This window comes from Hyaena hyaena, unplaced genomic scaffold (assembly GCF_003009895.1).
Source record: "Hyaena hyaena isolate Hyena2069 unplaced genomic scaffold, ASM300989v1 scaffold_496, whole genome shotgun sequence".
NCBI classification, from domain to species: domain Eukaryota; kingdom Metazoa; phylum Chordata; class Mammalia; order Carnivora; family Hyaenidae; genus Hyaena; species Hyaena hyaena.
The window spans coordinates 925,817-952,236 of NW_024081127.1; the positions used below are offsets into that span (position 1 = coordinate 925,817).

The following is a 26,420-nucleotide window of genomic DNA, read 5'->3' on the forward strand; positions in this document are numbered from 1 at the left end:
AACTGGACAGACTGGCTACTCACTGTTCTCAACCACAGTCTGGCTCTCCTGAAGGCCCTTTCAACGTTTTTGTGATTTTTCAAATACTATCTGTTCAGAATCACTGGTGGCTGAAGGCCTCCGTGTCCCTATACTGCTGGGCTCGTTCAGAGGAACATTTTACTGTAGGGAAAACAAGATGAAAAAGAATCCTGTAAACACTCTCCCCTTTTATTTTTATTTGCCTGCCTTTCCAGCTTCTGTCGCTCTCCTGGGTCCAGATCTCCTGAATCAGATGTTCCCATAATCAGTGCTGACAGTTGTTTCCCACTTGAAAATTTTCTAGGAGTAGATAATATTTTAATAATGGAATAATGAACTTCTAAAATCTCCTTGGGGTCAATAAAGCAGAATGGAATGGCTGAGAGGAAAACTAATGCTAAAAAATGTAAGGACTAAAAACAGTTAGAAGAATTTGTCTCAACAGTTATAACTTTTTCCCAGGTAATTAATTTTTTTCTTAGTTATCCAGTTTTTTCCCCCAGTCTATATATATCATTCTCCGTTAAATATAGCTAATCAAGGGGCACCTGGCTGGCTCAGTCGGTTAAGCGACCGACTTCTGCTCAGGTCATGATCTCGTGGTTCCTGAGTTCGAGCCCCACATCGGGCTCTGTGCTGACAGCTTGGAGCTCAGGAGCCTGTTTCTGATTCTGTGTCTCCCTCTCTCTCTGCCCCTTCCCCACTTGTGCCCTGTCTCTTTGTCTCTCAGAAATAAATGCTAAAATTTTTAAAAAAAATCTAGCCAATCGAGTCACAAATACCTATGGACTTTGATGTCCATCTAGAATTCTTTTTTATTGTCTGTGTCTTCAATTTTGGACATTTCTCCTTGAATATTATTATTTTTAATGGCTTCTATTATTACTTTTGGTTCTCTTTGTCCTAAGACGGTCTCTATCCAAAACAATGCCATTTCTTCTGAGATCTCATTTATAAATCCCTTTCTCCTTCTCTGAATTACTGTTCAAAGAAAATGGAATCTGATCATATTCTTCCCAAGATTAAATCCATTTATTGACTCACATTATCCATCAGAGCATCCCAACTGGTGTGACCTGTGTCGGTACTGATGTGACAAGATATCTATTCTCTCATTCTCTGGGTGCGTGTGCATGTGTGTGTGTGTGTGTGTGTGTGTGCAAGCGCGCTTGTGTACGCATCTGCGCAGCTTGGAGCAGCTAGCCTCTGGGCCAGTCATTTCTTGCTGGGAGAAAAGTAATTTATTTGCTATAGAGAGCCTTATAAATGTTAGCTTTCTTTATGAGTGCCAAAATAGAAAATAGAAAATACTAAATAAGACAGAATCCAAGGTCCCTCAAAGCTGACCCCACCATTCACTTGGTGAACTGAACATACCCAATCACTTAACACTTCTTGAGAAATTCAGTCTTTTCCCAGGTCTTCTTGAATATTCCATGGTCGTCCCAAGCTTTTTTGACATGTTTTTCCCAGTATTTAAAATGCATTTTCTTTGTGCCCTTCCTGGTGATATAATATTCTTCGTATAAGACCATGTTCACATGCTCTGAGCCATGCTTGGTGTCCTGACACACAGTTAGTCTTTGCTAACTGTGTGTGCTTCACTGTATACAGATCGTTATCTGCACTTGACTCTTCTGTAATTATTTACATGTCTGGCTCACTTATTGGACCATAAAATCTCTTACGGAAGGAACCAAGTCTTATTCATCTATGTATTCTTGTGGCCTAACACACAGAAGCCTTTCAATAACTGTTTCTTGAATGAATCAATCAATAAAGAATTAGCTATTTTACCTTATTTAAGCCTTAAAATTAAACAATAATATGCTGAATCTGGACTATAAGTACATTTGCATCTTGTCAGGTCAGTGACCTTGGCACAGGAAGAGATATGAGAGAATTGTAGAATCCAATAAAAATATTTAAATTTCTACAAGGATTGGCAACCTACCTAGACTATAAAATGAACACAGAATTCTATCAGGTGATATAGTTGGAGAAGTACATGGAGTGTCTCTTGAGTCACATGGAAAGACATTAAAATGTTTAAAGAATTTGTGAATCTAAAGTCAATCAAAGAGAAATCCTTAATAGGAGTAAAGTCTTCTGAAAGTCTACTGAAATCTAATGCCATGAGTCCTAGTGTTGTGGGCTGTTAAACTAATCATATTTAAATGGTATGAATGAGATCTCCTCTTGTTCTACCAACGATTGAGAAAAAGCCCCATAAATCCATTAGTTGAATTTAGGTCCTACTTGGCAGCTGAAAGTCTATCAGCATGTAGCCAATTCAAATTGTTTGAGATACTTATTTATTGGAGAAATGCATTTCCAATACTAGGAATTGACTAGAGAGAGCAAAAGAAGCTAATTCTAAGGTTTTAAAACACTTCGATGAAATTTAGGTTAGAATATTGTAATCATTGGATAGCTGGTGTTTATTGGTACATACAGTCTTTGATCCTGAGCATGACCAGAAAGATCATGTTAGGTCGGGCGAAATCGCCCTGTGGAACCAATTTAAATTTTGAATTGGGTAATTAATTTGACACTTGTGATTTTAGATTGCAAGACATAGGAAAACTATTAAATTTGTGTGATATTTAAGAAAATTTGAGAGTCAATATATGCATAAGCTTATTTTATTAGATTTATTAGATTTGCTGCAATAGTTTAAAAACTAGCGAGTGCTTTGTTTGTCAGGATGCCTACCTGAAGGACTTCAAAAGAATGATAATTACAAAAAAGAATGATAATTACAATGGATTCTTGAATGCAGGTTAAATATGTAAAGGACTTTAGTTTAAATTATAAATGGAACAAATCATCTAAAGGACTTTAGATTACTAAACTTAAGTAGATCAAATAGTAATTGAAGTCCAGTGGAATATTATTTAGTCTTACGCGAAAATGAAATTCCAATACATGTTACAATACGGATAGACCTTGAAAACATTATGGTAAATGAAAAAAGTCAGACACAAAAAGACAAACACTGTAAGATTCTATGTATATGAGGTACCTAGATTAGGTAAACACACAGAGAGAGAAAGTAAATAGGTAAATACATAAAGGCAGAATAGAGGTTCTCAGAGACTCAGGGGAGAGGGAGATGAAGACTTATTATTTACGGGGACAGAGCTCCTCTTGATAGGCTGAAAAGTTCTGGAAACTGATATTGGTGATGTTAGTACAACATTGTGAATGTTTTTAATGCCACTTAATTGTACACTTAAATACGTTCAAGTGGTTAATTTTATATTATGTGTATATTATCACTCTAAAAATAAATAAAAATAATTCCCCCAAAAGGTCATTAAAGTTTAATAGATTTATAAATGGAATGGTGAAAGTTCTATGTAGCCTTCAGAGCTTAAGAAAAAGCAGGTTTTAAAAATGTTGTCCCTTTAGGCGTCTCAGTGGCTCAGTCCATGAAGTGTCTGACTTTGGCTTAGGTCATGATCTCACGGTCTGTAGGTTCGAGCCCCCTGTTGGGCTCTGTGCTGACAGCTCAGAGTCTAAAGTTTGCTTTGGATTCTATGTCTCCCTCTCTCTCTGCTCCTCCCCCCCTCCCTGTCTCTCAAAAATAAATAAACATTAAAAATTTTTAAAAAAAACAAAAGGGGGTGCCTGGGTAGCTCAGTTGGTTAAGCGTCCAACTTTGGCTCAGATCATGATCTCAAGTTGGTGAGTTTGAGCCCCGCATCGGGCTCTGTGCTGACAGCTCAGAGCCTGGAGCCTGCTTCAGATTCTGTGTCTCCCTCTCTCTCTGCCCCTCCCCTGCTCATGTTGTCTGTCTCTCTCTGTCCGAAATAAATAAACATAAAAAATGTTTAAAAAATGTTGTCAGTTTAATAAATAGCACAGTGATTTTAAACCCTGAATTGATAGAAATACAACTTGCTGAAAATCTTCCTTCATGGACATCAGAAAATGCACAGTGACAAAATCCTAAAGAAACTTTGTCTTTCACCTGTTTTCTTGCACCTTTGTTGTCTCAGAATGAAGACACTGTCAGCATGACACCTTGCTCTCCTTAGATAACAAAAAAACCCCACACTAGATTTACTTTTCCAAATAAACATGTAGGTGACTAAGTAGAAAATGAGGCAAATATAGAACAAAAGAAAAGAAAACAAAACTTAAGTCCAAGCTGTGTGTTATTTTTACTCCCAACATGTAAAAAAAATGGTATGCTTTCCATCATTTCCGCATAGCCTTCCCGCTCGACACAGAGTTTAAAACTAAGTCCCTGGTACAATCTGTCTTTTAAGTCACTAGTCTTTTGAGAGTCAGCAGGCCAGAGAAGTCCTATTGCCTTCGAGAGCATCCAATACGAAGCTTGTCCTGAGGTCAAGGCCTTTGTTTCGGTCAGAGGCCTTTGTTTCTTCAGCCTATGCGCTTGCTACTCCTTCTGCCACAAATGTTCTCCTCTTAGCCACTCACCTCGCAGGTTCCTTCTTATCCGTGTCCTTTATCATATCCTTCAGGTCTTCTCTTTCGGTGCCAGCTCCTCCGGGAGACCTTCCCAGGCACTTTGTGGAACACCCAAATTGGTCTACATCCCTTTGGGGGCAGAATCTTTGCCTGTTTCTACGTCAGGGTCTCCACCTCTGGGAGCCCTTCCCTGACCACACCGTCTTGGGTGCTTCTCAGCGTCTCATGCCTCAGAGGCACTTACCACCGTGTCCTCAATTTGCTTGTTCAGTGCTCCTCAAGCCAATGACTTGGTGACTCAGGCGCCTTCAACACTGTAGCTGCAGCGTTTTACACATGTGGCTTCCAAAGCTTCTGTGCTTGTCTGTACCTAATCGGTGGAAAGGGGAAGAGCACGGAGGGCCACATGCAGAAGTTGTTTAGGATCCAGGCTTAGAAGTGGGCATACCTCTTCTGTTCACCTTCCGTGATCTAGAATTCAGTTTCATGGGACCCCCAACTCCGGGCAGGCTGGGAAATGCAGTCCAGCTGTATACCAGGAGAAAAACCAACAAATGGGTAGCCGGCCAGTTTCTCGCACATGCTTGTCCATAGCGAGGACAAAATTTGTGAAGGTGCTGTTCAATGAGTAAGGGTTGGGAAATGTTAGAAGCTTTGCAGTTGACTGAACTCTATGTGGCAAAGAAAGCTGTTCTCTGGATACACCATTAAGTGTAAGCTAGATTTTGTGTTCTTGTAATCAAACAGAGAGAGAGAGAGAGAGCAAATGAGACAGAAAGAGTGTGAGACACAGAAAGAGAAAGAGAGAGAAAGAGAGAGATCCTGTTTCCTTCTATGAGAAAAAGTGTGGACAAAATTAAAAGGCTGGTAAGGTATAATTTAGAATTAATTTACTTTGCACCTCATACAACTCAGAAGGAGAAACAAATTCTTTCACTTCTCCCCTACTTTGTTTTCATGCTGACATCCAAGTTATATGAATGCTCTCAAATACCTCACTTAGATTCCAGTTCCAAATATTGCTCCCAGAAGGAACAGTAAATTACTTTTTTCTTAGTCAATAAAGTGCTTAGTAAAAGCACGTGAAGATGAGTGCTCCTTATATACTTTTTATTGTTGGTTACTTGTATGGCATTTCTTTAAAGGAATTATAAAATCAGATTTCCATTAAATATTTGATCCACGAATATAGCTCTTGAGAATATTATGTGCCATTCTGTTACCTAAAGGGAAAAACATCTGTTTTATTGTTTGGTCTTACTTCAAAATGCTTCTGTTTCATTGTCTGATCTTCCTTAAAACGCTTCAGTGTTAACGGTGGGAGTAGAAGCCATTTACTAGCGATGGCAAGTTAACGTTTTAAGGACTTAATGAGAAGTCATTACCTCAAAACTAGCCAGGGCAAGTGCTCACTCAAAACTCGTTACCGGTACCTGTGTCGGCAATCTGCTTAATTTGCATAAGGGTATTCAAAATAATTTTTAATTGGTAAAATAAGTGCTGTTCAAGAGATGGAATTGGCTGGCAAAACTCAAGAGATAGGAAAGCCAGAAGAAAATTTTCGTGGAGGGAGCAGTCAACAGCGACCAAACCCATTAATTATAACGACGCGTGATGAGATCTAAGTGAATTTGACGGTTAGGAGGTCACTGCTGGCCTCTGAGTGAGCGTTTTCAGTAATCATGGGGGACAGGAGCGCAGTCTGACAGTGACTGGGGGTGAGGCCTTGATCGCTGTAAGTCTGGACTGCCTTGTAGGAAAGTCAGAAGGAGGGAAGAGGCACGAGGGACGGGGAAGCTAGCCCTATAGGGGTGGGGAGTCGGGGTAACTGCTCTTTTGTTTCTTATTTTAATGATGTGACTTTATTCACAAGCCGAGGAAAAAGATCAAGTGGGAGGAAGAAACGGGATTGGAAGGAGTTAACAAAAGGGACCTTTAGGTGGGAGAGGAGGGGGAGAGAGAGAGAGAGGGAAGGAAGAGAGCTGATGCCGCAAGGCCGGCGTCCGTGGGAGCGAACGGAGCCTCCTGTCCGGGAGAAAAGAATCCTGGGGAAGCGCCCACGGTCTGGATGCCAAAGGCGCGCCAGGACCGGCTCGCCGGGCTGAGCGGCCGCGTCCCCGGGTGCGGGCCTAGCGCCCGCGGCGTGTGTCCGGGACCTCAAGCGGCTGGGAATCGCGTCGCCTCCGGGCTCCGCTCCCTCCTCCCTGAGCGGTGGGGGGCTCGAGGGCCGCCGCTTGCGGGGGACAGGAGAAGGTGCCGGCCCCAAGGGCTCCCGGCTCCCGGGCCACTCTGAAGTCGCACAAGGACCGGTGGATGCGGGCACGTTCTTCTCTGTGATGTCAGGGCGACTTAACGCACGTAGAGAGGGGCGCCTGGGTGGCTCAGGGGTCAAGCGCCCGACTTCGCTCAGGTCATGATCTCACGTTCGTGGGTTCGAGCCCCGCGTGGAGCCCCGCTCCGGCTCAGAGCCCGGAGTCTGCTTCCGCTTCTGCATCTCCCGGTCTCTCCGCCCCTCCCCCTCTCATGCTCTGTCTCTCTCTGTCTCAAATATAAAAACATTAAAAAAAAAAAAAAAGACAGGGTTAAGCGTCCGACTTTCGCTCAGGTCATGATCTCGCGGTTCGTGGGTTCGAGCCCCGCGTCGGGCTCTGTGCTGACTGCCAGCTCGGAGCCTGGAGCCTGTTTCGGTCTGTGACTCCCTCTCTCTCTGACCCTCCCCTGCTCGCGCTGTCTCTCTCTCTCTCTCCTAGAAATTAAAAAAAAAAAAAAAGACAGATGTAGAGAGAGGAGGGATCAGTGTACCCTCACTGAAAGGCGTTGGGTATGGATACTGGATTCAGAATTAGAATGGAGCCGCAGGGGAGCACCTGGGTGGCTCAGTCTGTTAAGCATCCGACCTCGGCTCAGGTCACAATCTCTTGGTCAGAGATGGAGCCCCGCATTGGGCTCTGTGCAGAGCATGGAGCCAGCTTGGAATTCTCTCTCTCTATGTCCCTGTCTCACTCACACACGTGCACACGCTCTCTCTCTTACTCTCTCTCTCAATAAATAAACACTTAAAAATAAAAATAAAATGCAGACACAGAAAGCCCTATCAGAATGCAGTCAGTTGTTCTTGCCCCTGGGCTCCTAAATTTTCCCACTAATAATCCAGAATAAAACCACTGCACCAGACCCACATACAATCCTTACAGCCCATTTTTTCTCACTGGGTATTTAGGGTTCCATGAGGGTGTGGATTTTTTTTTTTTTTTAATTTCTTACTCTGCTCCCTCATAATCACATCTAGTTCCCAAAGCCTTAATCTTCCATTCATGCCATCTGGAGGGCAGATCCTGCATTCTTCCTTCTCAACTTAAGGGCATGCGCCACACAGTAGGCTGCTGGGCAACAGCGAGAACATGGAGGCTCTGACCTGTCTGAAACAGGCATGTAGGGAGATGTGATTGTGCCTTCCCGAGCGAGACAGGCATTTGCACCGTAGGCTTGCTTTAAGAGGTGAGGCTGATGCTTCACACTCCACCATTAATCTGAGGCAGAGAGATCAGGACGTTTTCAACAGCTGCTGATACTCACTATTTGTAAATGAATGTAAAAAATGAGATGCACTCGATTGCACCTTGAGATAACCCCAGAGCCAGAGGCATCTTCCATAGAGCTGTAGTGTTAGACCTCAGAGTGCCTTTGGGATCCCCTAAGAGGTGATTTGAGTTGTTGAGATAACCCCAGAGCCGGAGGCATCTTCCATAGAGCTGTAGTGTTAGACCTCAGAGTGCCTTTGGGATCCCCTAAGAGGTGATTTGAGTTGTTGACGGGAACAGTGTTAGATATCAGAGCTGGGACTGCCTTCATTTAATTTCTAACATCCAGTGTCAAGTGGAAACATGGAACATTAGAACCCCTTCTGGGGCAGTAGGGGTTTTTTGCTGGCTGGTGTCAACTTTCTGACACATAGCCAATGAAAATTTTCGGGGAATATACATGCATGAACCATTTATACCTTACTGTGAATTAATTAGATTTTATCTATTGTGCAGGGAATAGGAAATTTAAATTCTCCTAAGGTGTGAGGAAAGATGTATGAAAGATAACGTAAAGATATGGGGTTGTGTACATGACACATATACACTGGCTTCCTGTGAAGGATCCGGATGCTGAACCACAACTTGGGATCCTAGGGTAAGTAAGCCATGATTCCCAGCTACAAGTGGGGAACACAGCTAATTAAGAAATGAGTTGAACACAGATTCAGAGATGTGCTTAGAGTCCACTGAAGCATAGGAAAGAAAGTGTCCTTGGGAAGAATGTTCAAAAACCTTTTGAGGGCTGTTAGTTACTTGAAGGTAGATGGCAATGTCTCATTTGGTGATGGAATGCATGTGGGAGGTGAGGAAAACATGAAGGATTTGTCCAAGTTCTCAGCTTGTGTGAGGAGAGGTCGTTCATGCCCGTTCTCCCCTAGCTTTGCTAATGGAAATCCCAACCATCCTCTGAGTCCATTTGTTCATACAGTTATTCATTTAACATTCACTCATTCTCTGTTGTCTAGAGTGTCCACTATGCCTGGAAATGGGCTATGTCTTGGGGATATCATGCCTGAAAAATCCCCGTTATGTTAAATGTTTCCAAAGGAGAGTTATATCGTGCAATGCAAGCTTCTAACAATGTACCACAGGTGCCCTCATGTAGGCTGGGGAGTGTGAGAGGGAAATGGCTAGATATGGGAAGAGATAGTTAAGCTGAGATTTGCAGGATGTGTGTAGCTCAGTAAGTCAATAGGGGGAGGAGGCCTCTCTGAAAGAGTTTGGTGGATTTAGGAAAACAGAGGTGGTAGAGATGAAGAGACTAGAAAATATGGCTGTGGCTAGTCCCCAGTTAGGCTGAATTACAAAAGTCCTGATCTAGTGTAATAGGCAACAGTCTAGGTTCTACTTCATGATGTGTTTAGTACTGACTGCGGAGCGGGTTCCAGTAAAAAGGTTTCTCTATCTTACCCCTGTGAAGAATCTCTACTTGATTCACTGGTTTGGGTATTTGGGTGTTTATGACATTTTTCTTGAGAGATACTCTTTTTTTCCAACTTTTTTGAGGTATAGTTGACTAATAAAATTTTGATATATTTAAAGTTTCAACATGGTGGCTTGATATATATATACACTGTGAAAAGATTCTCACTACTGAGTCATTACAGAGGGAGACGGTCTTGATTACCTACCCAAGGAATGGAATTCTCTCTCTGAACCACAGCATGTACTTAGGACCTTATTCCACGTACTTGACCTTCCCATGTGTAGTGCTGGCTGAGGTCACCACCCTGCTGGGCCCAACTTTTTGATAGTGAGTCTGTTCCCTTGGCCAGATTTTGTAGTTGAATTCACTCTGTGAGGCCATCTACCTTCCAAGTCCCTGTTTCTTCTGTGATATCTTGTCCAGGAATCAACGAACTCAAGCTCTTACGCTGATGTGGTATAGTGGAGGTTTAATCCATCTCCTTGGATCTTGACCTTCACAGTTACTAAAAATCCATCCAATTTTGTTAAAGAGATGCAGGGCCATCACTTGCCAAACATAAGTATTTGTAAATGCATCAGGCATCCTACTAATTCTAAATTCTAAACATAAGTTAGTATCATTTCATCACATTTGAGAATCTTGGATTTTGCAATCCATCTTAAAAAATGAGTTGGTAGGCCAAGAAAATTTAACAATATAAATCAGCTATCATTTCTTTACTGCAAAGCATTTTCTAGGCTCTGGGATTAAATCAGAGGATAAAATAAAAATCCTGACCCTCACAGATCATCTGTTTGAGTAGGAAGATTAGCTAGTTATTTTGTATCTATATAACAGTCTTCTCATCAAATTAGGGGAGCGGCTTCAGATTCGAAATCTAAACTGTGGTGAGGTTAGTTAGATACAACTCACCAGCTAGCTACCAAAAGAAATTTATCCTCTCTGAGCACCAGTAGATTCTTGATGGCTTATTGGACAAATGCTCTGACTCCTTTGAAATGTTGGTCATGACTATGGGATCATTCCTGAGTCTCGGTCTCGGACTCACCAAATTCTCCTGCCCCTCCACCTCATATGTAGATATATTGCAAGATTCACAAAACAATGGACAGTTTTCTATTCTGATGACCGTCCAGGCCTCCGCTGCTTTCTCTCCTTCCCCTGGCGCCTGACCTTTGGGTCACTCTTCTTCTCTAAGGCTTCTGCAAACATTACAAAGCCATGAAGGGAAACTGAGAGATTAACATTCAAACTACTCAATTGCCCTCCCCTTAGCTTCTTTAGTAAATTCTTGGAGATAGGTGTTGTGAAAATAAATAAAGGAAGAAGGAAGGTAAGAATTAAATTGATAGGGAGGACATTCTCACATAGGAATTTCATCTTCCACTTTTAAGAAAAAGAAGGAAGATCCTCCCCGCCCCAGCAACAGCGCACTAACCACCACGTATACTCAATGAGAAATGCTCTTTCTTTGTTTTTTTCCAATGAACTTTTGTTTAAAACAATCCTCCTTCACTTCCTCCTCTAACCTAATAACAGCCGGCTTTTCCTTTGTCTCTTTGGACTCACCTGTGCTGAGTCCCCATTGTTTGCTTGTCTTCATCTGCGATTCTTCCGCTAGTACCAAAGAACTAATATGCTGATAACTGACTATTTTAAAGGTAGACAGGGTTATCTGTTTCCAGTTCACATCACTGTTATGCTAATATCACTATTCTCTTAAAAGGAATTTATGAGCAGACAGGCAAATATATGAACACTAGCCTGCAGGAAGCCTCAAGGACAGTAGAGATATGGAATGTTTTCCAAGAGTCATGCTTCCTTCCAATGAAAAGTTCCCCAAAAGTATACTAGCAAGGATCGGATGGTTGCATAACGAGTTATTTTGAGATTTTCAATGTAAATTATTGAACCTGCATCTGGGGGGATTCATTTCCTTTTCAAAAACTAACTCTTAGGGTTTTCAATATACTTTTCTCTCACTATTCAACATATATAACCCAGATTGGCCTTTGTGAGACCAAACAGATGTCCCAGCTGCAATTTGCAATTGCAACGATAATATATTGCAATAATATCAGAGGCAGTCATGCTAGCAACGGATCCTCTGAAGAAGTCTGGTAATATTTATACAAGTTAATACTATTTTTTGGCATCTTTTGCCTTGCCTCCACACTTCCTGGAATTGAAAACATTCTCTTTCACAAGTGTGACAAGATAGTAAGAAGCCTACAAGTTCATATTCAGCAGTGGAGGACGCACAAACGAGATGTCGACAGGTTTTGAGGCTTGCAGATTCCAAATATCCTGGTCTCACAAAAGGTTCACAGAGATGGATTGATATTCCAAAAAAGAAATAAAAATGAAACAAGAGATATAAATAGGCTTTTTCATTGGATTGAATGATGGGAAATTCTGACCCCATCAAACAACATTCTTCCTTTTTTGAGCTTTTTATTTCATTGTCTTTGACCCGTAATCAGAGTCCTTATAAGAGATACAGTTAGCAGAAGAGGCCGAGAGGTAACTAAGAAGATGAGTGGCTGGAAATAAATGTTTCCGCAAGCATTTACTACCCCTCAGAAATGTCCATCAGCTGAAATGTTAGTCCCATAGAACCACTTAGGCAGTGCCGAGGAGAGAAGCGGGTGGCTGTTATTAATTTTTAAGGCTAGCTGACAGCTTTCAGTCCAAGAACAAAGCTTAACTTTGCATTCTGAATAATGCAGAAATTTTCATTAGTTAAAATAGGAATTGAAATGATAAATGATACATTGTCTGCCAAAATACTGTGACATTACATTATATATCTGCAGTCACCTTTCAGAATGAGCTTTCCAGAAGTATACTTAGACAGATTGGAAAGCTACCAGTATTGGCTTTTGGTTTTTTTTTTTACTCTATGTTTAGATTTTGGAAAAACAAATCGAAAGACACATCTTTCTGACTGCGGGTTGGTAATGTCATATCCAAAGGGCAGTTCATTACTGCACCTAAAAGCTAAGTGTTGGCACAAATTGTGCTAGTCTATGAGATCATTGCAATTGATTTCCAGACATTTCTTTTTGCTCGCATCTGCCTTCTGAAGACTCTGGGACAATTTAATTACAATTGCACTTTTGATTTCTACTTCTTTCAATAAAAAATGTAAAATTACACTCATTTGAGAACTATCAGCCTAAAAGGTTTGTGATTGCTTTTCTCTGTCATCTTTCTTCCAGTAGATCATCATATCGAGTCAGCCTAGGGCATATTTTTTGTGTTTTAAGCACCCAAGACTTTTTCTGGCTCTAAGTTTTGTTTGACTTGATGGTAACACTATGTACTATATATAACTACTATATCCAGATGTCTGTTGATACCTTCATGTATGGCCCTAATAACAAACACTAGAATTAAACCATTAATAGAATAGGTTTCTAGCAGCTGCTTGAATGCCAGTTTGACGGGCACTAAAATAGCTGATTCAGAGATTTCTATAGAGAAACTTAAGCTAATACAAGACACCAAAGTCAATGGAATTACAATATCTGCCAGTAGCAATACAATCCATATCCACTGACATTATTACTTTAAAAGAGCTGATGGAAGGTCAAAACTGTTTACCCAATTTAGATGAGCCTTTTCTTTCGCATGTCATTTTCTATTTCCAAGTTTTGCTTAAAATCACAAGCCCCAAGGAAAAGTCCTTTATGTATTTACTCTAATAGATAAAAGACTATTGATTAATCTACCTTTTCTCACACAATAAGGTAGCATTAGCATCCTCTGAGAGCCTCAGCGAAGAGGACAAGAATATCTACTTCAACATACTTTATAAAGGATTCAGCTGGAATTTGTCAGTCAGGGTATCGTGTGTTTGAAGTTGCTTTGAAGTATTTAGTCTAATAATTTGCTCTAGGTCTCCATTGCAGTTAAGATTGTTCAGGCTGCCCAGTAGTTTTTGGAGGTGACGCTGTGAGTTGGAAGCGCGCTGCTGATTTCCTGCGCGCTACCTTTGTCGGACTGTGGAGCTACCGACTTACTCCAGAAAGTACACTTTCAGAAGTGAACCTCACAGTGGGAAGTGTTGTCATCTGAACAGCACTTTTGAAATGTCAGAAACTTTCTGGTTTTTCTAGTGTTACAAAAAAATCTCCAAGCCAGCATAAAAGATACGATGCAGTATGTTCACATATTTTCACTCCCTGAGAGTTTAATCTCAGGGTCTAATATTTTTTTCCAGTTGGTGAAATAAATCCTCATTGTCAACTGGATTCCAGTTCATATACTGTGACCACATCTATTTGGTGGGAAGCATTTATCAGACTTCGGAGGTGTGCTCTAGAGAGAAGATATCATAGTTAGCTGGACACTTATCTTCATTTTTTTTTTAAAGGGTCAACTTTATGACCCAGACAGTTTAACTATGATGATACAACTGAATCTTTGAGATGGGTGGGTGTGACTTCTGTGCCTAATAATAATTTATTTTAAAAAGCAAACTAAAATTTTCTTTGATATTACATGAGCTCATGAGAGTTGTGCCAGAATTGCCTTACAGTAGCAGACACTCAATAAAGGCCACTTGTTGGCTTCTGTGGCTAAATCTTCACCCACATAACTTCAGGTCATATATGTCTGTTATTTCTTTGGTGGTATGCTGCTAACACATGACTCAGCTTTTTAGCATCCCATTAGTTAATTTTCAGGATTTCTTCTTTCAGTTTGGGGTGCTTTTTTCATATCTCACCTGAAAGGTTGTCATTTCTAGTTTTTGTGGAGCATTTTATAAAATTTATATTCATATACTTCTTGCTAGAATGTATAGTATTGAGGTTATTGCTATTAGTCAGATTTCAAAACTCTGCAGCTAGCATACTTACAATTGGCAATGGATAAATGATCCCTGGTATTCTGTTCGACGTTGTCTTTAGATCTCTGAAGAAAAGTTGCTAAGACATGATCTGACAGCCATCTGTAGGCTTCCAGTCTCTGGGCATCCTCACACACACCTTGGCTTGAGGGTTTCAATACCTACGCCACCTTATTTGTGTGCAGTTCAGTTTGCAAACACTTGATTATAATTTTACCATGCTGCATTCCGTCATTTTAAATTCCAACTACAAAAGCATTCCTAGCCCTGTAATGATTAGCTTTGGAAGCTATATCTCATCCAAAAGAAATCCATAGGTAACTACGATAGTACTTACAGGTGTCCTCTTCTTCCATGAAAATACTGATCACATAACAGGCATACACAAAACCAACCAACTGCAAAAGAGAAGAAAGAATACTTTAAGAATGCATGCCAAATGTCCAGAATTAAAGAGCCTATATCATCCAATAAATGAACATAAAAATACATAGTAAAAATGTCGATGAATCTATAATAGGAAGAAATCTAGTTTTTAAATAATAGCTGTGATTTAAATTTTTTTTAAATGTTTATTCACTTTTGAAATAGAGAGAGACAGAATCCAAAGCAGACTCCAGGCTCTGGGCTGTCAGCACAGAGCCTAACGTGGGGCTTGGACCCATGAACCGCAAGATCATGATCTGAGCTGAAGTTGGATGCTTAACGGACTAAGCCACCCAGGAGCCCCATAGCTGTGATTTTAAAGAGTTTTGCCATCTCTACTCAGTTACAATGGCTTTCTAAAACAGAACACAAGAGTGGGAGCATTTTTTTTAGACATTTCACTTGGATTTTGATTTGGGATTTACAGTCCTTATATTTTAAAATCGCCACAGATTATTCAGAACATATATTTTTAAGTTTTGATGATTTAAAGAGCAATTTGTAGCAGCACTCATTATTACTACAACTATTTTAATACTTAATACCCATAAAAGGAATCAAAATATGCTAATTGTAAAGTAAATACCAATCATGTACTTAGTTGTTTGAAATGCTTTGAGAATATAATTCTATTTAAATACTAAATTGTTTTGTTAATTATAGCATCAGAAAATACATTAACTTTTAGTTCATTAATCATATAATGACACAGAAGTAGTTTATACTTGGATACTAGTGGCTAAATAAATGCAGGTGCTAGAGTGTAGGCTTTCTCGTTTTTCATATTGCTTTCTGTACCTAGTATACTGAGAAGGCAATTTTATTTTAGGGAGCCAGAGACACTGCAGTTCCTGAGGGATAAACCTGTCAATGCAGCTAGTCTAGTCTAAAATTACTCTAAGTACCTTGCTGAAAGATAGATACCTCAATATTAGTTATATAGTCTTTTCTCTCTGTTGTTAAAGTCTATCCCCTCCTCCCTTTATAAAAAAAAAAAAAAAAAAAAAAAACAGTTAGAAAGAAACCTTCTCTGCTAGTCCCAGTGTCAAAAGCTGAGATTCCCAGTGCAGAGAACAGTCCATCTCAGTCCATCTGGTGTTTGTGACTACCCTGTAGATTAGGACCTTGAACTTGGAATTCGCCTCCAGCGTGGGCAGGATCAGGTTCTAGCTTTTCCTCACTTCCTGAGATGGATTTCCTCTCGCTCTTTCAGGAAAATGCAGAGAAAGTGGTGAGGTCAGAAGGCTCAAAACAGAGAGGTTCCAACCGAGGAAGAGATGACCAAAGAGCATCTGTTGCTGCTTGATGGTTCTTTCATCAACGGGACTGTTGGAATGCTGCTTCTCCAGTTTGCGCATCACCTCACAGAATTGTGGTTGAGTTTGCTCATCTCCCTGTGGAAGACGTGCCTCAGCTTGGAAATGTTTTGGAAGATGGTCATGTCACAGCCAGAAAGACTATTATAAGGAATCGGCAGCTCCTTTAGCAGTTCCTGGTTCAGCTCTTTAGACACAATCTGGGCTTTGATGAACTCTTCCTCAGCCTTGGCCATACTAACCTCATCCGTCTTTTCTGTATTCTGCATACCTCCAGGTGGCACTGAGCACTGCCACATTCCATGAGTTTCCAACCCACTTGGCGATTCTCTCTTTCATCTCCCTGAAGTGGGCTCCATAGCATTCCCTAGTCCTCAAAGTCTCTTCAGCTCTTTTCTCTTCAAAGTCTTCCCAAAGGAGATCGTTCTTTCCTACAATGGGCATTGGTTTCTCGTGACTATCTCCATCACTGTTGTAGCCCCCTGGTAGGGTCTCTGACATTTCCTTTGAGTTTCATGCATCACTTTGACTGCACTGAAGATATTCTTTAGGTCCTTCTATAGCCTGAGGCCATCTGCTAGATTACTAGGTTAGTATAAAAAGATTTAACTCAGGGATAGCCAGATGGCAGAGATGCATGAGTCAAGATAGGGGAAAAAGTACAGAGCGTCCGTGCTCCTCAAGGGCACCACTCTCCCCAAATCCCCAAGTGTTCACCAGCCCAGTCCCATAGACATTCTTTCATTAAGACAAAAGAGAGTAAGCTCATCTGAATAATTTTTCCAGAAGACCCTTTTTACTTAAGTTTTATTATCTTATATTTATTCCCTGTAGTTGTAGGGCTATGTATTATGCTAAAAATATAGGGTTAACTATGTTTTCTGAAAAGATTCATTGTCTCTGTACTGAAGAGAACTGGCCAATATATTTATTTCTTTTCCAAATGAGTCTTTTGACTGATGGAAAGTAAGATCGGGATCTTAATTCTAGTTACAGCTCACTATCTTTCCTCATTCAGTGAAGTTTTTGTTCCTGATGAAATGAGAGAATACCTAGTTTTAAAAGAAAAGATAAATGCGTGGCAACAAAAAATCTGTCAAATTCAATTATTCACTAATGGGCCTTAATAATATCTTGATAGATGACAAGAAAGGAATTTTGGCTAGGTAATTGAAATATACAGTATCATTAGCTGGGAACAGGAAGATAAAGACGTGCCATCCTAGAAATATTAGCTCTTTCTCCAGGCCCTCAAACAGAAATTGCCAGCCTTAATCTCAATATTACAACAAATGAATTAATTAGCATATATCCGTTTACTTTTGCTTTATTGATGGGCACACTCATAAAATATTTATTCCAAAAATTACTTTTGCTATCGTGATTAACCAAACTGCTGCTTAATTAATAATATTATTCTCATGAGAACCTGTCTAGACATCATGTTAATCACCAATTTGTTGATGGCTTAGTGTTGTGTAGTTCTTGGTTTCCCAGAATATGAGTTGAAATAGTCCCTGTGGCTTTCTGCTTATCTCCAAGAAATGGAATAACATGCATTCTTGCCAACAGCAGAGATACGCTCAGTAAACAACACCAGGATTGTGCTGATTATGTCTGCTTTTAATAAAGTTTTGAAGGAGTCAGTCATTTTAAAGACACTTTTCTTTTCCATTAAAGCTATCCATCTCTACGGTTATTAACATTAATATGATTTTCTCCTATGTATTGTAAATTCTGACTGCATAAAGTCCATTTTTTTTTTTTGGTGTAGTAAACGAATGCAAATGGCTTACGACTAGATTCCAATACCGCTTCTTGTGGAAGGGATTGATTAGTTTTTGCAAGTAGGATTTGGATTATGTAATGGCTTCGTTTTGCTCTGCAGGCCTTGTATAAGGATTGCAGGATTAGGTTTCACATTTGTAGAAACTAGGATGACAGCCACTGGCTGTGTGTCTTGCTACTTGTGAATCTTAGAATAAATCAAAGAAATGGGGCATCTCTAAAAGCATGAGTGTCTTAAGGTGCAACAAATGGATGAGAAGAGCTCATCTAAGAAACTCAGAAGAGCTTGTACAGGCCCTGCCTTACTCAGGTGAAAGAATCAGTGGGGGTTGAAGGAAGCCGAAGGATCCTTGAACGAAAATAACTCCCCAGCTACTTTTCTAGATTTCCCGGAATTCACACCCATGTTTAAGCATTAATGTTTAAGAGATTCCTTAAGGAATGAGAGAAGCTTCTCTATTTAACACCAGGCTCTAAAATGTTCTTTGTTAGTCGATTTTTCCTCAATTCCACAAAGACTCTATAAAGGTCTTGGCGAAAGCCCCCTGCAGGAGGCAGGCAGAGGCTAACACACTTCACTCCGTTTAGAGCTTTATGCTTATGAAAGTCATTAAATTGAACACTTGCAAATTCTATGTGTAATCTGAAAGCTTCTATGTAACTTAATTTTTTATTTGGGTTTTTTAATTTGGGTTAAGATGTGAAGTTACTCATAAAGGAAAGCATAGCTACCTAACATCAAGAACTGCAGGATTTGGGATTTTACTCTATAAGCTAACGAGTCAGCCTGTTACTGTTTCATTGATGCTGGGTCGGAGACAAAGGACTTTATTACTCATAGCTCAGCAGCCAGCGTGAGCTTCATATCTCTGCCACATCCCCCTTGGGCCATGATGGACCCCTGCGCACACAGTGGGTTGTGTTACAGGAGAGGAACACTGAGCTACTTTTACAGCAATTGGAAGCAAGCCTACTCTTTGTCGGGGTGGGATGGGGGAGAAGTTACCTCTTTCCTTAAGGTTGTTTGCTGGAAACACAATCCTGAGAAATTGTTCAAGGAAAGACTGATTATAAATTTGGAGGTTATCAGTACATCTATAGGTGGCATCTAAAGCTATGTGGGGGTGCCTGGTTGGCTCGGTCGGTTAATCATCCAACATCGGCTCAGGTCATGATCTCACTGCTCCTGGGTTTGAGCCCCGCGTCGGGCTCTGTGCTGACAGCTCAGAGGCTGGAGCCTGCTGCAGATTCTGTGTCTTCCTCTTTCTCGGCCCCTCCCTCCCTTACACTGTCTCTCTCTGTCTCTCAAAAATAAAGAAAGAAATTAAAGCTACATGATTGGATTAGAATGCTAAGGAAATGAGTGAAGTTAGAGAAGGGCGTCAAAGGATGAAGTTCTGGAAGATTATGACATTTAGGGTTGAGAGAGAAGTCAAGAAGCCAGAAAGAGGCTGACAAAGCCTGACTAGAGAGATACCGTGACATAAGAAAGTAAGGGCAATCAGCTGTGTCCAAGGTCTCTGGCAGGTCAAGGACAATGAGTACTGAGCCTTGACGACTGCACTGGGCAGTGTGGAGCATACGGGTGACCTTGATGGAGTTGTTGCGGTGAAGGATGGGGCCAAAATGTGACCAGAGTGCGTTCAAGACAAAGTAAGATGTCAACTGTTCTTTCAAGGAGTTTTGGAAAAGGAGAGTAGAGAAAGGAGCAAGAGCTGGACAGAGGTGTGATGTCAATGAGCTTTTCGTTTGTTTGTTTTTGTTTGAGTTTCTTTTTTAAAGATGGAAATTAATAGAGCATGTTTGTATTCAATGGGAATAAGCTTTTCCTTAAATCATGATCCACAGTTTGGGGAAATAAAGAACAAAGGTTATTTGCCTGGCCAATCACACATCACTTTTATCTGCTTCCAAGCCCTCAAAAATCCTGCCTCTACTTGGCTTTCAAGGCTTATGCCCTACTCTTCTCTGCCAGGAGCTGTGCTCCAACTCCCCGAGCACACCCTGTTCTTCGCTTGCCCGTCACCCCCTAACCTGTTCTCACACCTCTGCTTGCACAGCCCCTCTCATCCCTTACATCCTGTTGTAAATGTCACTCTCTTTGATCTCTGGAGTGGATACACCTCTAGTCTGAACTCTCAGTACTTCGTTCTTACATCCCTAATGGCAATTCCCGGTACTGCTTTGTGTTAAAGCTATGTGCTCATTTGTTATCCTCACAGTAGGTCCTTGAAGTCAGGACCCTTCTGAGATAGCTGATGCCAAGTCCACATCTTCAGAATCCTGCCCTGGTTCCTTTAGGAAGAAGATGTACTCCTTCCACGACGTAGGCACGGCCTCATGTTCTTCGATTAAGGCATATGTTATCTAATTTATTTGCATGTCTGTCTCCGCTACCAGGCTCTCACAAGGTGAGAACTTTTTCTCAACTTCACTCTGTGTTCCTGAAACTTAGCATTTTGCTTAGTACAAAGAAGGTACTTACTAAACGTTTTTGAGCAAGCAAATGACGCGAAGCACTGTATTTCAAAAGCAAAGTGTGGGAGAGAAATGAGTATGGCTGGAACGAGGCAGGTGATTTTCAGAATTCCAGCAATTAGCAACCCTGAAATACCCACAGGGGTCACCCTGTCATGCGGTCAAAGTAAAAGCCAACTCTGTGTGCATCAACACCTGGGGTCTTGATTTGATAAGGCCCATAGATTTCTCGGTTTTGCTGTGATAACGTCTGTGTCACACAATAAACACCAGAACAAGGCAATGACTGTACCATCTTAGACAGATGGATGGAACCTAAACATTTAGAAAGAAAAAGGAGATTAGGCTATTTTCACTTATGAGTTAACTATTGGGTGGGTTTACATGAAACCAAACAGTTAAAGTATATTGAAAGTAGCTCATGTATTCCTGAATACACGCTGCTTCCTTTAGCAGGGAGAGGAGAAAGAAATACGATGCAGTAAGAATTTCTCAGCCACTTGACTGAAGAGACATAGTGGTTTTCGTGAAGTATAGCAATGCTCCAATTCTCATAGCAAGCCGGAATTCAGTACGTCCTGGTGCCGTCGTGTCGTCATGCCGTCATTCAGTGTGACCAGACACATAACTCAGGGTTGGTTACCAATTTGGGAATCTTCTGACTCTCCTAGGAGTGAGGTGGAACTCCGCACCATGGTTCGTCCTCAGTTTGGGACTGGACAGCAGGCATATCCTTCTTTTCTAGGGAGTGGCCAAAAAACCTTGAGACTGAAGAACAGGCAGCTGGTGGACAGTCTCATCTCACAGTGCTGTGTGGACACATTTGTTTCTCTACGACTCCCAGGAGGGCCTTTTTGTGCAACTATCATCCACGTCCATCTGTTTTCTCTTGCATGCCCAACAGAACAGAAGTCTAGGATCTTAGGATCCTCAGGGGAAGACGTTGCAGGAGGGACCGGCTTTTTATTTATATGGATCACTCTGGGAAGAGTGTGAATCCTAGCGAGCCCTAACCTATTTGTTTTTAATCAAGCTGCTCATACTTTTCCTTCAGGAATCCAGAATTAGAGTTATGTCTGTTTATGGAAGTGTCCTATGCCAAGCGAAGCCTGAAATTATTTGAAGACATTTGGTTCAATCTCCTAAGAGTCCCCACTGGCAGGCTGGGCTCCAAATGAATCAATGAATATGGAAATAAGTTGTTTTCTCCACGATGACCATAAAAATGCACAACGGCAACAGCATCGCGTTTATTTGGGCTTTGGGGATTTATTGCCCTTACGTGCATGGGAAGCACTTGTGTAGACAGTCAAAATGGAAAACTAATGGGTTGCTGGCTTTTACCAAGGAAGATAAGCCTTTTAATGACATACTTTTGTGATGCAGACACTCTGCACAAGCCAGCTCAGCAATATCATAGAGGACACAAATGTTACTCTGATTTGCAAAGAGCATTGTTGTCAGATAGTGCATTTCTGGTGGCAAGTTGTTGAGGAAGAAGAGCATTGTTTAAACACAGACAAACAAACAAATGTACCTATTCAAGTAGATCATTTCATCTAGGATGTTTCTAAATGTCCACTGCCAATTCAGTAATTCTTCGATGGTATCAATGGTAATTCTTCAATTGAATAGTTGGGTAGGGTTTTAGTACCAGAGTGTTAGGAGGTAATTTGAAGAAAACTTTCTATTAAGGAAAATTTCATGTAGTCTTACCTGTTTTACAATCCTAAATGTAAACTAAAGCTGAATTTTTAAGTATGGAAGATTAACATGAATGTAGTTTGGTGATAAAGGGTTGTTTCTGTGACAGGTCTGGGGTGAGCATACATGTCTTCCGGCTCTGTGGACTTATAAATAAGCCAGGGTTCATGGAGCTCTGCTTCCTCCGCACTTGACCTTTTAAATGGAATCAGGGTCAGGAGAAGGGAGTAAAGCTGGTCTTCGGCAGGAGCCCTCCTCTCCATCTATGTCCACGCAGAATGGCCGCAAACTTCCTATATGTCCTTCTGTCCCCTGTTCCCATCTTGAGCCGCTGACTTCAGTCTCTGGCAACTCAAACCTCTTGTTCTCATGACTCATTCTGGATCTTCTATCTGGGTTTCTAGAACATACTGAGTCTTTCTGTGCCCTTTTCATGTTGGGGTGCCCTCAGGGTCTCAGGAGAGACATTTCTCCAGATGCACCCTCGGATCAGGCTTGCCACAGACCACATAACCCAACAGCGGGATGTCTATCTTCAAATAGACGTGTGTTGAGAATTGAGACCCCTAGGGCACCCAGCGGAAGGCAGCGGGTGGCAGAGCAGCTGTGCTCTGAGCCCCGTGTTTAGTCGGCCGGGCGCTGCCCTGTAGGCATATTGGTCCATATGTGTATCCACTGTTCGTCTGCTTCTCGCCGAGGGGCTGCCCAGCCACCAATGAAGCTCTTTACAAATGGCTAGGTCTGGAGCCCTGTCTGTTGTGGACACGGCTCCAGGCATCCGGCAGCAGGTACGCAACCTCAGCAGACTGCTTAGCCCGCTGTTGCGAATGGAGCTGTGTGTGGGAATCCAGAGTTTGTAGATCTCAGGACAGGCACTTCTCTGCTCATATGTGACGGTGCAATTTGAGGAGAGAGGTTTCGCAATATGGAAACCTGCTTCTCTGTAATTAGACCAGGTTTACACAGGCTTCTTATTTTGTTTGAGGCATATAGCTGACAGCCCCGTAGTGAAATGTCCAAGATGCACTTGGCTGAATTAGCAGATGGAGGCAATTCCACCTCCTCAGAAGGAGACTGATGATGCTATGGCCCAGATCTGAGATGGCCTCAGGGAATCCTGTGTGAGAAACTGGCCACAGTCCCGAGGCATACCAGCTTTTGTAACTAATGGACATCTGAGTAAGCCAAATGCATAGACTAGGACCTGCCCAGACTTCATCACTGCTGGAGCAGCTCAATGGCCCTCTACTCAGGGTCAAGGGTCGGGGAGTATCTCATGTCATGGACCACTTGCCCTCCACTCATCGTCCCTGTTAAACGAATGCTGAGTGCTCTCACTTGGCCCTGTGTGGTGTTCCTGTACCCTGTTTGGTTCTGAGCCTCTATTTCTTATATCCTGACTGCAACAACTTCCCCTTGGTCCTGGGGACAATGATATTCTAACAGCAAGAATTCAAGGAGTTCCATTTAACACTTAGGGAACAAATGAGGTTACTCTTGGTGGTAGTCTCGCTTTGATGTGTCCAGGTCTTACAGTGGTTTTTAGCCTTGTTCCTGGGGGCCCATGCTGACTTTATAGAGTTGACGGTTATGGGGTCAAGAGTTCAGCTTCTGGTTGGAGAGATCTCAGTTCAAATTTCGGCTTTGGCACTACTACTTGAATGACCTTGGCAAAGTATTTAACTCTGAGCCCGAGTTTTCTCATCTGTAAAATGGAGATAATGATCATATTACTTCATTGATTATTGTGAGGATGACTCAGATAGTAGATATCCACTGCTTAGTACAGGGCTTAGCTGGATCCTATTCTGGGCACTACATGTTCACTAATTCATCAAGTACTTACAACTCTATGAGTTACGTTCTTTATTAACTCCACTCTGTAGATGAGAAAACTGAGGCGTAGAAATTAATTAATTAAATAAAACAGACACTGTGGCTGTTTAGTCCGTGAGGTTAACTCCTCTCCTTGTTGCTGTTCTATATTAGTTCTTCCATAGCTCAAAGCTGCATTTACTTAGCCAAACAGTTAAATTCTTTTACAGCATTATTCCCAAGAAGGCAGTATTATTTTTCTTAGTACTCCTTACAGAGAATTAAGTGCCATCTACCTACTTAACACATTATTCACCACACACTGTGTACTTTTAAAATGATGTTTTCAACCTTTAGAAGCATTTTTTTTTTTAAAGGATAAGAAGTCAAAAATTTGAGTCAAGAGCATAAAGTAGTTCCAGGATTCTTGTGTCTAATAGTCTGGAGTTTTTAGACTTCTCCTTTGTTTTGTTAGATACTTTTCAATCCAATGGGCCAAAACCATTATTATTTCCTATAACATGTTGGAGTCAATAGAAAGGAGGATTTTTTTTTCTCGCTAATGTTGCCTATTTTCTTATTTTCCAAACTAAGAGTTCCTTTGCTAATACTGGCTTTGGAATAATGCCAGAATTACATGGTCGTGATATTTTCTTTCCAGTATGAATGCCTGTGTGGGTCCAGGCAAATTCATTATTAAAACGTGTTTTAGTTGATTACTAAATGTTTTGTTGAAATGCAGATGCATCATGTATTTGAATCCAAGCACAGCCTAGAAATCATGACCAAAAGGGAAGCAAGGTTAATTCACTCTGAATTATTCTTAGAAAGCCTATGTTGGCCTCTAAGGGTTCTATCATCTTTATGACTTACACTCATTCTGTAATGTTTTTAATAATCGATTCCATTTTGGGGTGGTGCAGGAATGGTCGTACGTTTTCTGCTCTATAATTTGTGGTATTCATATTTTGGAAAAAATGAGAGAGTTGCCTGGGTCAAGGAAGGAAAACAAAGAAACACCACAGTAAAATCTTGGTTCCCTGCCACTGAGGAAAACTGGTTGTGTGATTTCTGGAACATAGGGATACCTCTGCGTCATACAAGCCACACCTAAGGTGTTACAACCTAAATACTTCAAATGGAGTCATGAACTACGGGTGTGGGTCCACAGGAGGAGCTGTGTTTCCGTAGTGCCAGAGCCTGCTCCCAGCGAGCTTCATTAGTCCAACGTGGTGCTTTTGAGGTACACATCTCAGGGGTAATTGCCAACCTCTGTTGAAGTGAAGAATGTTCACCCCTAACCAAATTCCAGAAAGGGGCTGATCCCAGAAAGGATTTTGGGGTTGGAATGTTACTCAGAAAAGGTATTTGGGCCGGATAAGGAGGGTCAGACTGAAAGAGAGGAGTTTAAAAACTTTTTTTTCAGGGTACCTGGGTGGCTCAGTTAGTTAAGTGTCTGACTTTTGACTTCGGTCCAGGCCATGATCTCATGGTTTGTGAGATCAAGCCCCACGTTTGGCTCTGCGCTGATAGTGCAGAGCCTGCTTGGGATTCTGTCTTCCTCTCTCCCTGCCCCTTCCCACCTTGCTTTCTATCTCTCGTTCAAAATAAATAGAAATCAACTTTAAAAACCAGGTTTTCAACTAATTGTTTTGGTTTAAAATATTTTACTTCCGCAGCGCCTGGGTGGCTTAGTCGGTTAAGCTCTGACTTCATGATCTCATAGTTCATAGGTTTGAGCCCCACGTCGGGCTCTGTGCTGACAGCCAGCTCAGAGCCTGGGGCCTGTTTCGGATTCTGTGTCTCCCTCTCTCTCTGATCCTTCCCTGCTCACACCGTCTGTTTCTCTCTCTCTCAGAAATAAATAAAAAATTAAAATAAAAAAATAAAATATTTTACTTCAGAAGCCAGTGAAATTTCTAGATGCTTTAAAGATCCAATTTATACTTTAATTTAAAAAAAAAATCTCCGTAGACCTACTATAGTCACTAAAATCCTAAGTAAAAAAAAAATTACACTATTTATGTAGCTGTGAGTGCAATTAAATGGCACTTCTGCTTCTATTTCAGGTGTTTAAGGATGAGAATAGTTGACAATATGCCTGACTACTGATTTCCTGTTTTAGTTCTGCTTTATCAGTTATCAGACTGAAACTATTCTGCTGTATGGACAACCTAAGAAGAAAGCATTAGGGTTGGTTCAGTGGTAATTAGAACTGGGTCTCCCTACTCATCCCTAAAAAAGGGAAAAACTATGTGGGAAGTAGCTCTGGTACCATGGAAATTCAGTGGAACAGAATGGTGTTCAATGAGCTTTAAAAATTTGGCATCTTAAAGTGGCATTCAAGGTCTTCCAAGGCTCTCTCCTTCAGAATCATTACAGAAAGTGTATGTTCCCTGCCAAGGTTGATAGTTTTCTACTTTTCTGCATGGTGGGAGGTGAACTGTGAGAACAAATTCTCATTCATTATTGAGAATTCTAGAAAATGTCTGGATGGACATATATTATACTGCTATTTTTATAGTAATAATCTGATATTTCAAGACAGATTATATCTCCTTACA

At 41.2% G+C, this 26,420-nt stretch overlaps 1 protein-coding gene across 1 annotated transcript in view; it reads right to left on the bottom strand.

Annotated features, from left to right (window-relative positions):
- Window positions 1-26,420, bottom strand: part of NKAIN3 (sodium/potassium transporting ATPase interacting 3) — a 268,812-nt gene that overhangs the window by 14,611 nt on the left and 227,781 nt on the right. The window contains exon 5 of the mRNA XM_039254597.1: window positions 14,667-14,727. Coding sequence (XP_039110528.1) covers window positions 14,667-14,727 — 61 coding nt within the window. The remainder of the gene's footprint in view (window positions 1-14,666; window positions 14,728-26,420) is intronic.